Raw genomic sequence first — 13,274 nt, 5'->3', positions numbered from 1 at the left:
ACACCGATACATACACAGAGATACACACACAGAGATACATACACAGAGATACATACACACAGAGATATACACACAGAGATACATACATCGAGATACACACAGAGATACATACACTGATACATACACAGAGATACACACACAGAGATACATACACAGAGATACATACACAGAGATACACACACAGAGATACACACACACATCGAGATACACACATAGATACATACACACAGAGATACATACACACAGAGATACATACACAGAGATACACACATCGAGATACACACACACAGATACATACACCATCGAGATACACACACAGAGATACACACACACAGATACATACACCATCGAGATACACACACAGAGATACACACACACATCGAGATACACACACTGAGATACACACACAGAGATACACACACATCGAGATACACACATAGAGATACACACACATCGAGATACACACACACAGATACATACACACACATCGAGATACACACACACATCGAGATGCACACACATAGAGATACACACACATATACACACACACAGATACACACATAGAGATACATACACACACAGAGATACATACACATATCGAGATACACACATAGAGATACACACACAGATACACACATAGAGATACACACACACAGATACATACACACATCGAGATACACACACATCGAGATACACACACATATACACACACACACAGATACACACACACATCGAGATACACACACAGATACACACACACACAGATCGAGATACACACACAGATACACACACAGATACACACACACATATACATACACACATAGAGATACACACACACAGATACATACACACATCGAGATACACACACATCGAGATACACACACAGATACACACGCACACAGATACATACACACATAGAGATACACACACAGATACATACACACATCGAGATACACACAGATACACACACACAGATACATACACACATAGAGATACACACACAGATACATACATACACAGCGATACATACCGTGAGATGCATATACGGAGATACGTACACAGAGGTACATACACCGAGGTGCAGAGAGATACATACACAGATATAATCTCACTGAGATACACAATTAGATACATACACATTGACACCTAATCACGGATACACAGCGACACATATACATACACAAAGACACACAGATACATGTAAACACAGATACACAGATATACATACACAGATATACACAGATACATACACAAATATGCATACACATATTCATAGCTACATATACACACACACTGAGATACACACACATAGACACATACAGTGACACATACACACAGCCACACACCGATACACAGAGACACGCACTGATACATACACACACATACACAGCCACACACACACACACATAGACACATACAGTGACACATACACGCAGCCACACACAGACACACAGATACACGCACTGATACATACACACACACACTGAGATACACACACACATCGACACATAAAGTGACATATACACACAGCCACACACAGATACACAGATACACGCAGAGCTGCATACACTTAGAGACGCATATAAAGGGGTACACATGTACACACACTGAGACACACACACAGCTAGAGAGCGACCTACATAGACACATACACAAAGACACGCACTGACACACACACACACACACCGACATACACCAGCGTAGACAGGATAGTACTTACACAGGCACGCATCACATGCATCGGGACACATGCACAATACACCCATGCATGCGCACGTCATATACAGGGCACGTGGAGTCAATTGTACGTGCAACCGCATAGAACAGATCACGCGTACACGCACGCACAGTACATGCACACAACAGCACTGTGTTAACAACACACGGCATGTGTGCTCAGGGGCGCAGCGTGCAAGCGCGCTACAGACCGCACGGGCACACCGCATGCGTAATGCACACGCGGTGTTTCGCGTGCAGCGAGCGGTACGCGCACAGACACGCGTTGGAATCGGCGCATCTAGTTAACATTGACACTCAAGTCAGTAGGTGAGCATTGCATGGGCTCTGGATTAAACACGAACGGTGGGTTTGTGGGTAATCACACACAGACCGCACACACACACACACACCGTAGGGGAGTACTTGCAACAGATATTAGCAATTGAATTACCTGCGCGCGTACGCTGCGTGTGCTGCGTGCGCGTGTGTGTGCGCGCATGCTACGGAGTGGGAACGCAGAGTTGACTGGAACAAAGGAGGCGTAGATGGTAACGGATCATCATCATCATCATCAAAGACACACACATACACAGACGCGTCTATTAATGTAGACACCAAGAGAGAGAGAGAGCGACACACACGGAATGAAGACAAAAGCGTAATATTCGCAGCAGCACGCGTAAACGTAAACAACGCGATTGACAAATATCGACACGCACGCGCGCTACAGAAAGACACAGACGAGAGGGGAAATATGCGCGCACATTACAGGGACGCTCCAATAAGGTAGAGGGACACAGGCACGAGTAGGAACACTCGCAAAGACAAATGGGGCATGCATCATTCAGACAATAGCAGACACAAAGGGGTGGGGGAGCGGGGGAGAGACAGAGCGAGAGATTGGTCAGATACGCGCAGGACGAAGGGACAATAATACATCAGCCAACAGACGCATCAGCAGACACACACACACGGACACACACACAGACACACGGGAAACATAGGTAGACTTGAAAACATTACTAGACACACACACATACACACACACACACACGTGGACACACACGTGGACACACACACACGTGGACACACACGCACGTGGACACACACACACGTGGACACACACACACGTGGACACACACACACGTGTACACACACACACACGTGGACACACACGCACGTGGACAGACACGCGCGCACGTGGACACACACACGTGGACACACACACACACGTGTACACACACACACACGTGTACACACACACGCGAACACACACACACGTGTACACACACACACACACGTGTACACACACACACGTGTACACACACACGCACTCAAGATGCGCGCACACTGCCGGCGGCCCGACACGAGACGAGGCAGACCCCTGGTGCCCCCGTCCAAGTGACGGCTCCAAGTCGCCTCCACGCTGGCGGGCGCGCGCGCAACCACGCAGAGGACCGCTCTGCTCGTCTCTGAGCGCGAGTCGGGGATGTCCACCAGGGTCGTGGGCGAATGGCTCAGGACCTTGAGCCTGGACGCCTACACGGACGCCTTCCTCGAGAACGGCTACGACGACCTCGAGATATGTCGGCAGGTGGGCGAGGCGGACCTGGACGCGATCGGCGTGTCCGAACCGGCGCATCGCTCCAAGATAATCGCCGCTGTGTCTCGCCTGGCCGAGAGGACTGCGGGAGCGGCGCTCTACTTCGATTTGGAGGAGGAATTGAAGCCGGAGAGGGCGGCTCTCCTAACTCTCCACCACCAGCAGCAGCAGCAGCATCATCAGCAGCTTCTACACCACCACAGCCATAACAACCACTACCACCACCACCTTCAAAATCATCACCAGCAGCTGCACTATGTGCACCACCACCACCACCACCATCAGCAGCATCAGCAGCATCAGCAGCAGCAGCATCTCAATGTCCACCCAAGCGAGGGCGCGAGATCCTCTTACTCGAAGTTGCGTCTCAAGGTCCTGCTGAGAGAGAAGCTCCTACGGGACGGAATCACACTCGGAGCGCCGCCTTACTCCAGCGCGGTACGTGCGGTGGGTGTGGTACGTGCGGTGCGTGTGGTACGTGCGGTGTGTATGGTACGTGCGGTGTGTAGGGTACGTGCGGTGTGTGTGGTACGTGCGGTGTGTTTGCTACGTGCGGTGCGTGTGGTACGTGCGGTGCGTGTGGTACGTGCGGTGTGTATGGTACGTGTGGTGTGTACGGTAGGGTACGTGCTGTGCGGTACATGGGGTACGTGTGGTAGGGTACGTGTGGTGTGTGCGGTACGTGCTGTGCGGTGCGTGGGGTGCGTGTGGTAGGGCACGCGCGGTCTGTTTGCTACGTGCGGTGTGTATGGTACGTGCGGTGCGGTACATGGGGTACGTGTGGTAGGGTACGTGCGGTGTGTTTGCTACGTGCGGTGTGTGTGCTACGTGCGGTGTGTATGGTACGTGATGTGCGGTGCGTTGGGTACGTGTGGTAGGGTACGTGCGGTGTGTGTGGTATGTGCGGTGCGGTGCGTGGGGTACACGCGCGGATACGTGCGGGGGGCACGTGCGGTGCGCGGTGATGGTCACGCGCCCCGAGTTTCGCGGGGCAGAGAGTTTGGGGGGGCAGGAGGGGGGGGGGGGCCCAGGGCTACTGCGCGGTGAAGTCTCGCCCCCCCCCCCCACGAATCCGCCTCGAGATCGCGGTGCGGTAGCCCCAATCGTCCCTCGCCACCACCACCACTCCACGGTGCTGTGGCCCAGCGCAGTTTGTTTTTGTGTCGCTGCGACGGGTAATTGCTGCCCACCCAACCTCCATCTCCCCCCCCTCCTCTCTCTCTCTCTCTCTCCGTCACCGCTCGAAATGTCTTCCTGCACGGTACCCACGCCGAAGACTGGCGCACATCCTGAAAGGAAGGGGGCTTGACCCCCGAAAGATGGTCACGAGATTGAGGATCGTTGTTGTTGTTGTTGTTTTTAAAAAAACGTGCTTTGAAGGAAGGGCCATTGCCCGAACCGTCGCCTTATGATAGATGTGTGGCCTTTAAGGCTCCAGTAACGGATGTCTTGAGGGTTTGTTGTGTTATACTGTGTGTGTTATAGTGTGTGTGTTATACTGTGTGTGTTATAATGTGTGTGTTATACTGTGTGTTTTATAGTGTGTGTGTTATACTGTGTGTGTTATAGTGTGTGTGTGTGTGTTATACTGTGTGTGGTATACTGTGTTATACTGTGTGTGTTATAATGTGTGTGTTATACTGTGTGTGTTATAGTGTGTGTGTTATACTGTGTGTGTTATAGTGTGTGTGTGTTATACTGTGTGTGTTATACTGTGTTATACTGTGTGTGTTATAATGTGTGTGTTATACTGTGTGTGTTGTGTTATACTGTGTGTGTTATACTGTGTGTGTGTTATACTGTGTACGTGTTGTGTTATACTGTGTGTGTGTCTGTGTGTGTGTGGTGTTATACTGTGTGTGTGTTATAATGTGTGTGTTATACTGTGTGTGTGTTGTGTTATACTGTGTGTGTGTTATACTGTGTGTGTTATACTGTGTGTGTTATACTGTGTGTTATACTGTGTGTGTCTGTGTGTTACACTGTGTGTTGTGTTATACTGTGTGTGTGTGTTGTGTTATACTGTGTGTGTGTGTTGTGTTATACTGTGTGTGTGTGTCTGTAACGTTGCGAGACTGTGGGAGTGGTGGCGCAGTGGTTAGTGCACTGGACTGGCGAACCCGATATTTCCAGAGTTCCATTTTCCCGGTCACGGCCACAAACAGTGGCGAATATGTGAACCGGTCCTGAGCTGTCGCTTAGGTCGACTCAGACTCAAATGAGTACCTGGTGCAGTGTGTAAAAACAACATCACCACTGGGAAAACAAAGGCGAACGGGCGTGGTGCTGGGCACCCACTCCCGTATGTGTCGTGTTTGCTAACAACACTTGCCCCATATTCTTAGGTTTTTTGGTAAAGTCACGTAGGTAAAAAATTAAAATTAATAAAAGTAAAATAAGTTTACCGAAAAAACCTAAGAATATGAATCCTTGCAGTCACGAAAGCTTCAAATCTACAACACTTGCCCCTACAGTCTGTTAAATTATCCGTGGGAAATCTTTGTCTTTGTGCTAGACTGTGTGTGAGTGTGGTAGGCTGTGAGTGAGCGTGCTAGACTGTGTGTGAGCGTGCTAGACTGTGTGTGAGTTTGCTAGGCTGTGTGTGAGTGTGGTAGGCTGTGTGTGAGTGTGGTAGGCTGTGTGTGAGTGTGCTAGACTGTGTGTGAGTTTGCTAGGCTGTGAGTTTGCTAGGCTGTGTGTGAGTGTGGTAGGCTGTGTGTGAGTTTGCTAGGCTGTGAGTGAGTGTGCTAGACTGTGTGAGTTTGCTAGACTGTGTGTGAGTGTGCTAGGCTGTGTGTGAGTGTGGTAGGCTGTGAGTTTGCTAGGCTGTGTGTGAGTGTGGTAGGCTGTGTGTGAGTTTGCTAGGCTGTGAGTGAGTGTGCTAGACTGTGTGTGAGTTTGCTAGGCTGTGTGTGAGCGTGCTAGACTGTGTGTGAGTTTGCTAGGCTGTGTGAGTGTTCTAGGCTGTGTGTGAGTGTGCTAGGCTGTGTGTGAGCGTGCTAGGCTGTGAGTGAGTGTGCTAGACTGTGTGTGAGTGTGGTAGGCTGGGTATGAATTTGCTAGGCTGTGTGTGAGCGTGCTGTGGGTTAGATTTTCAGCTATAAAAATACAGTGACAGTTAGATTTATGTATTCATCTTTAAAAGGCAGTGTTTTTTTTGCCGAACGCGTCTAGATTTTCGAGGTCAGTGTTTGGGCCGTTGTAGGTTTGTGTCATCATCCGGAGGAGCCGGTGGTGGAAATTCGACATTCCTTCGTCGGAGCCGAGTCCATCAACAGGAACAACCGTCGTTGACTTCCCCACAAAATTGTACACTACGTATTGTATCGACCCTCCTCAGAGGGAGCGATGATGGGCTGCATGAAGTGTCAATGCATCCTAACATCTGTGGGGCAGCGATAGTGTTGTGGCTCGCGCACTGCACTACGGACCCGGCGACCCGAGTTCGATTCCTTTCCCACGACCGGCAACAGCGTTGACGAATATCTGAGCCGGATCATGGCCCTCTCTTAGGTCGACTCAGCCTTGAATGAGTACCTGGCGCGCTCCGTAACACACAAAGCACCGGGAAGACAAAGGCGGCCGAGCGCGGATGCTGACCACCCACCCACCCACCCGGGTTACCGCCTCGTGTGCCGTGCCGGATTTTCATGTCGTCGCTCGCGCACAGCACTTGCCCCATCGGCCTGTGCAGACTACACGGGTGGGGGAGGGAGCTTTGTCTTTGTTTGTCATCTCTGTGCCGAGACGCGTCGCCGTTAAGCGCTGATTTGCGAGTGTGCTTGCTGCCTCTGGGTTATTGATGGGCGGGTGAGGCGGTGCAGATCAACGCGGAGGGCTGCTGTCGGAATCACTGTCACGTGTTGGTTGGGCTGCCACGGTGGCTAGGAGATGTTAACTAGCTCGCCTGGTACGCAGGAGGTCGTGGGTTCGATCACGACCCTGACGCCTGCCGCTGTATAATTTGGAGTTTGCGTGTATTTCTCTTTATCATCATCATCACGGTGGCTAGGAGATGTTAACTAGCTTACCTGGTACACAGGCGGTCGTGGGTTCGATCACGACCCTGACGCCTGCTGCTGTATATTTGGAGTTTGCGTGTCTCTCTCTCTCTCTCATCATCATCACGGTGGCTAGGAGATGTTAACTACCTCGCCTGGTATACAGGAGGTCGTGGGTTCGATCCCGACCCTGAAGATGCCTGATGCTATATATTTGGAGTTTGAGTCTCTCTCATCATCATCACGGTGGCTAGGAGATGTTAACTCCCTCGCCTGGTACACAGGAGGTCGTGGGTTCGATCACGACTCTGACGCCTGCTGCTGTATATTTGGAGTTTGCGTGTCTCTCTCTCATCATCATCACGGTGGCTAGGAGATGTTAACTACCTCGCCTGGTATACAGGAGGTCTTGGGTTCGATTCCGACTCTGACGTCTTGTGCTGTATAATTTGGAGCCTGCGTGTCTCTCTCTCTCTTCTCTCCCCGTGATCGCGTGGATTTCTCTGTCCGGGTCCTCCGATATTTCCCCTCCACATTTAGCCTCAACGTCACCACGCGTTCACAGTCCTTAGCTGCGGCTATAAGTTTCCACGTGATGATGACGATGATGGTGATGGTGATAAGCCCACTTCGTTTGAGCTATCATCTGTGATAGCCAGGTCACTTCTGAAAAAGAGAGCTTTACACAGCTCAGTGGGGTTTCAGCTGGTTAAACGAAAAAAAAAGTGTAATCGTTCATAAGTTACGTGGGGCGTGGGGGAGGAGGAGGGGGGTGGGGGCAGGGAGTGGTGGCGGTAGTGGTGAGCGCACTGCGCTACGAACCAACCTCACGAGGCCTGGGTTCGATTCCCCGACCACGGCTCACAAGACCGGCGAGCGATGATCCCAAACGGCGCTGGGACTCACAATCGCCATCCACCTTTTAAATGTTACGTTAAAATGCCCCCTCTACAAGGATACCTTGGCCGTTGGAAACATCTAAATAACTGCATCGATCAGCCGTGATGTTGATTGAGAAGAAGTGTTTTATTTCAAACTTGAGCTAATTAGTTAATGGGGACACGTGGGAAGGTGGGGGGGTCGTGCAAGTATCGTGGCCTCTGTGTAAACTGGGCATCTGTGATAATAAAAGAGCTTTTCGATTTAAAGCTTTCGTGACTGCAGGGATTCATCTTCTTGGTTCTTTCGGTAAAGTCACGTAGAAGGGAAGTAATAAAACATAATAAAATAATTATTTAATAAAATAATTATTTTATTATGTTTTATTATTTTTCTTATTTTATTACTTCCCTTCTACGTGACTTTACCGAAAGAACCAAGAAAATAAAAGAGCTTCATAGCTCTTCGGATTCCTCCAGTAACACATTTACATTCGGACTCTGAAACCCCCTGCGACGTTTCGGAAAACTATTCACGGCTGTAGAACCCTCCGCCGAGTCTTTCCGGTCTGTCCATCCCCTCTCTGTCTGTCCGTCTGTCACGTGGGGGGACAGGGGGAGGAGTGGTGGGGTCGGGTTCCCGAATCCAACGTGAACAACAAGGGGCGAAAGTCGTGGCGATTCTCCCACGGAAAGTGTTTAATTACGCTGGTCAACACACTTTTTCTGGCATAAGGTATTCCAACGGTTTTAATGTAATCTTGGGGTGCCGATTCCAAATCTGGCATCAGTTTTTGTCTATCACATCAGGTTTTTGAGATATAAAATATTGCATTTTCAAGAAAAACTGCAGAAGAAAAATATTCAATAAATGTGGATATCTACATAAAATGATATTACAAACACACTATCCTGAAAATACAGCACCATATTTTAACACTAAAGCAGTCACTGACTCGCAACAACTTGCAATCATAAGTGACAGAGTTAATTTCGGGAAAAATCAATGACAATGGGGTATGCCGATAGCATAAATGAGATGTGATAGAGCAAATCTGAGATCAGATTTGGAATCGGCACCCTGAAATTAGCTACAAAAGTCCAGGCCAGACAAACATTTTGTTGTTGTTGTTGTTGACCAGTGTTATCGGGTATTTGCGGGCCCACAGGGGTGTGGGGCCGATTGCGCGTCGGAGAAATTCTCCGGGTAATGAATGATCGAGGCAGGGGGGGGAGAGGGCATAGTTCCTGTACGAGCACTCGTATGGGGCGAGCAAGGGCAGATGAACTGGCCTTTGGAAGTTGGAAGTCGGTGGTGGGTTAATCAGCAAGGGGCGCGTGAACTCTCTGGGCCTAATCGACACTGCACAGAGGAGCGCTTCGCAGAGAAGACAGGAAATGCCTCCCCCCCCCTTTGGCAGAGGTGGTGACACGGAGTCTTCGATATTTCTGGTTCATCGCCCGATGATTTCTGGCTGTTGTTTCGCAATGCGGGTTTCTTTTTTTGGGATGGTTAGATCGCGTAAATATGTAACTGTGTCGTTGAAACCGCCACCACCCGACAAAGCCAATTCGTAAGGTGTTTTGATTTAAAGCTTTCGTGACTGCAGGGATTCATCTTCTTGGTTCTTTCGGTAAAGTCACGTAGAATGTAAATAATAAAAGAATAAAAATAAAACATAAATAAAATAATTCTCAAGACGGTTTGCGTTGTGGCCGAAACGTCGTGAGAATGATTTTATTTTTATTATTTTATTATTTCCCTTCTACGTGACTTTACCGAAAGAACCAAGAATATCGTAAGGTGTTGTCACGCAAACAGAACGTGGCCAATTTGTTATGAGTACAGCACGACACGCCGGTTGTGTGTTGGAGAGCAAATCCATGAAACATTTACAATCCTCAGATTGGCACTCAGATTGTAAATATTATGGCTTTACTCTCTAACTCCCCGTTTTGCTGCACTCGTGACGAATTGGCACGTTCTGTTCACGTGACACAGCGTGTTGATTGACTGTGTCGGGTGGTGGCGGGTTAAACGACACAGTTACATATTTACGCGATCTCACCCAAACAACCTGAATTATGGGCGATATTGGTCGCGAAAGCCTAAGCGTTGTTGTGGTTGTTGTGGTTGTTGTTGTTGTTGCAATCACCAGCTGAACGTCACCAGCTACTCGAATTGTGAACGGTGTGGTGTAGGTTTACTCGCCAACGCACCAGCGGTGTGCTGAACGAGAAAGCAGATTGACACGTTTTGTTTACGCGAACAAACCTTACGAGTTGGCTGTGTCGGGTTTTACAGACGCGTTTTGATCTGCGCGATCTAACTCGACGAAAACCTTGAGGATGCGACATTGATTCAACCCTGTAGCGTGGCCTTGCTGGAAATGGTATAGGGGGGGGAGGGGTGTAGGGGAGGGGTTGGCGGAGGAGGGAGTGAGGGGGGGGTGGAGGAGTGTGGGGGAGATTGGGGAGGACTATAACCTCACACCTATAGACTCACACCTATAGCCCCATAGACACCTATAGACTCACACCTATGGGCCCATAGACACCTATAGACTCACACCTATGGCCCCATAGACACATATTGACTCACACCTATGACCCCATAGACACCTATAGACTCACACCTATGGCCCCATATACACCTATAGACTCACAGCTATGGCCCCATAGACACCTATAGACTCACACTATGGCCCCATAGACACCTATAGACTCACACCTATGGCCCCCATAGACACCTATAGACTCACACCTATAGGCCCCATAGACACCTATAGACTCACACCTATAGTCCCATAGACCCCTATAGACTCACACCTATGGCCCCATAGACACCTATAGACTCACACCTATGGCCCCATAGACACCTATAGACTCACGCTTATGGCCCCATAGACACTATAGACTCACACCTATAGGCCCCATAGACACCTATAGACTCACACCTATAGGCCCCATAGACACCTATAGACTCACACCTATAGGCCCCATAGACACCTATAGACTCACACCTATAGGCCCCATAGACACCTATAGACTCACGCTTATGGCCCCATAGACACCTATAGACTCACACCTATGGCCCCATAGACACCTATAGACTAACTCCTATAGTCCCATAGACACCTATAGACTCACACCTATGGCCTCATAGACACCTATAGACTCACACCTATCGCCCCATAGACACCTATAGACTCACACCTATGGCCCCATAGACACCTATAGACTCACCCCTATGGCCCCATAGACACCTATAGACTCACACCTATGGCCCCATAGACACATATTGACTCACACCTATGACCCCATAGACACCTATAGACTCACACCTATGGCCCCATATACACCTATAGACTCACAGCTATGGCCCCATAGACACCTATAGACTCACACCTATGGCCCCATAGACACCTATAGACTCACACCTATGGCCCCATAGACACCTATAGACTCACACCTATAGTCCCATAGACACCTATAGACTCACACCTATAATCCCATAGACACCTATAAACTCACACCTATGGCCCCATAGACACCTATAGACTCACACCTATGGCCCCATAGACACCTATAGACTCACACCTATAGTCCCATAGACACCTATAGACTCACACCTATAGTCCCATAGACACCTATAAACTCACACCTATGGCCCCATAGACACCTATAGACTCACACCTATAGTCCCATAGACACCTATAGACTCACACCTATAGTCCCATAGACACCTATAAACTCACACCTATGGCCCCATAGACACCTATAGACTCACACCTATGGCCCCATGGGTCAAACCGCGCCGTGACCTCATCTGAATACCGTGATCTCCTCTGAATCTCGTGGCCTCCACTGAATAACAATGCTTCTTCACCCACCGCCTCGGTGCTGTCGACGCTTTGTTTAAAAATAAAAAGCTGCCACGCGGAAAATTCATTAACGACGGAAGGTGCTGCTCGATACGGGGGGTGGAGAGGGGTGGAGGGGGGAGGGAGAAGGGGGGATGGAGGGGAGAAGTGTTTGGCCAATCTCATTAAGGAGTGTGAGCACGACGTGGGATTAAACCAGAGCTGGCTACCCCGGAGAATACCCGCACTTACGAAGTGATAGCTCTGAAGTGATAGCTCTGAAGTGATAGCTATGAAGTGATAGCTATGAAGTGATAGCTCTGAAGTGATAGCTATGAAGTGATAGCTCTGAAGTGATAGCTCTGAAGTGATAGCTCTGAAGTGATAGCTCTGAAGTGATAGCTATGAAGTGATAGCTCTGAAGTGATAGCTATGAAGTGATAGCTCTGAAGTGATAGCTATGAAGTGATAGCTATGAAGTGATAGCTCTGAAGTGATAGCTCTGAAGTGATAGCTCCGAAGTGATAGCTCTGAAGTGATAGCTCTGAAGTGATAGCTATGAAGTGATAGCTCTGAAGTGATAGCTCTGAAGTGATAGCTATGAAGTGATAGCTCTGAAGTGATAGCTCTGAAGTGATAGCTATGAAGTGATAGCTCTGAAGTGATAGCTCTGAAGTGATAGCTATGAAGTGATAGCTCTGAAGTGATAGCTATGAAGTGATAGCTCTGAAGTGATAGCTCTGAAGTGATAGCTATGAAGTGATAGCTATGAAGTGATAGCTCTGAAGTGATAGCTATGAAGTGATAGCTCCGAAGTGATAGCTATGAAGTGATAGCTCTGAAGTGATAGCTCCGAAGTGATAGCTATGAAGTGATAGCTATGAAGTGATAGCTCTGAAGTGATAGCTATGAAGTGATAGCTATGAAGTGATAGCTCTGAAGTGATAGCTATGAAGTGATAGCTCTGAAGTGATAGCTATGAAGTGATAGCTCTGAAGTGATAGCTCTGAAGTAACCACGAACCTAGGAGGTTAATTTGGTCTTCTTCTTGTTCTTATTGTTCATTTTCTTCTTGTTCTTATTCATCTTGTTCTTCTTGTCGTTCTTCTTGTTGTTCTTCTTGTTGTTCTTCTTGTTGTTCTTCTTGTTGTTCTTCTTGTTGTTCTTCTTGTTGTTCTTCTTGTTGTTCTTCTTGTTGTTCTTCTTGTTG

General features: G+C 48.7%; 1 protein-coding gene across 1 annotated transcript in view; it reads left to right on the top strand.

The window, feature by feature from the left end:
* The first annotated feature begins 3,088 nt into the window (after window positions 1–3,088).
* LOC144950368 (sterile alpha motif domain-containing protein 5-like) overlaps window positions 3,089–13,274 on the top strand; it is a 100,642-nt gene continuing 90,456 nt past the window's right edge. Inside the window, exon 1 of the mRNA XM_078880482.1 lies at window positions 3,089–3,760. Coding sequence (XP_078736608.1) covers window positions 3,209–3,760 — 552 coding nt within the window. The 5' untranslated portion in view covers window positions 3,089–3,208. The remainder of the gene's footprint in view (window positions 3,761–13,274) is intronic.

This window comes from Lampetra fluviatilis, chromosome 57 (assembly GCF_964198595.1).
Source record: "Lampetra fluviatilis chromosome 57, kcLamFluv1.1, whole genome shotgun sequence".
Classification (NCBI taxonomy): Eukaryota; Metazoa; Chordata; class Hyperoartia; order Petromyzontiformes; family Petromyzontidae; genus Lampetra; species Lampetra fluviatilis.
This window is presented reverse-complemented; position numbering and strand designations above follow the sequence as displayed.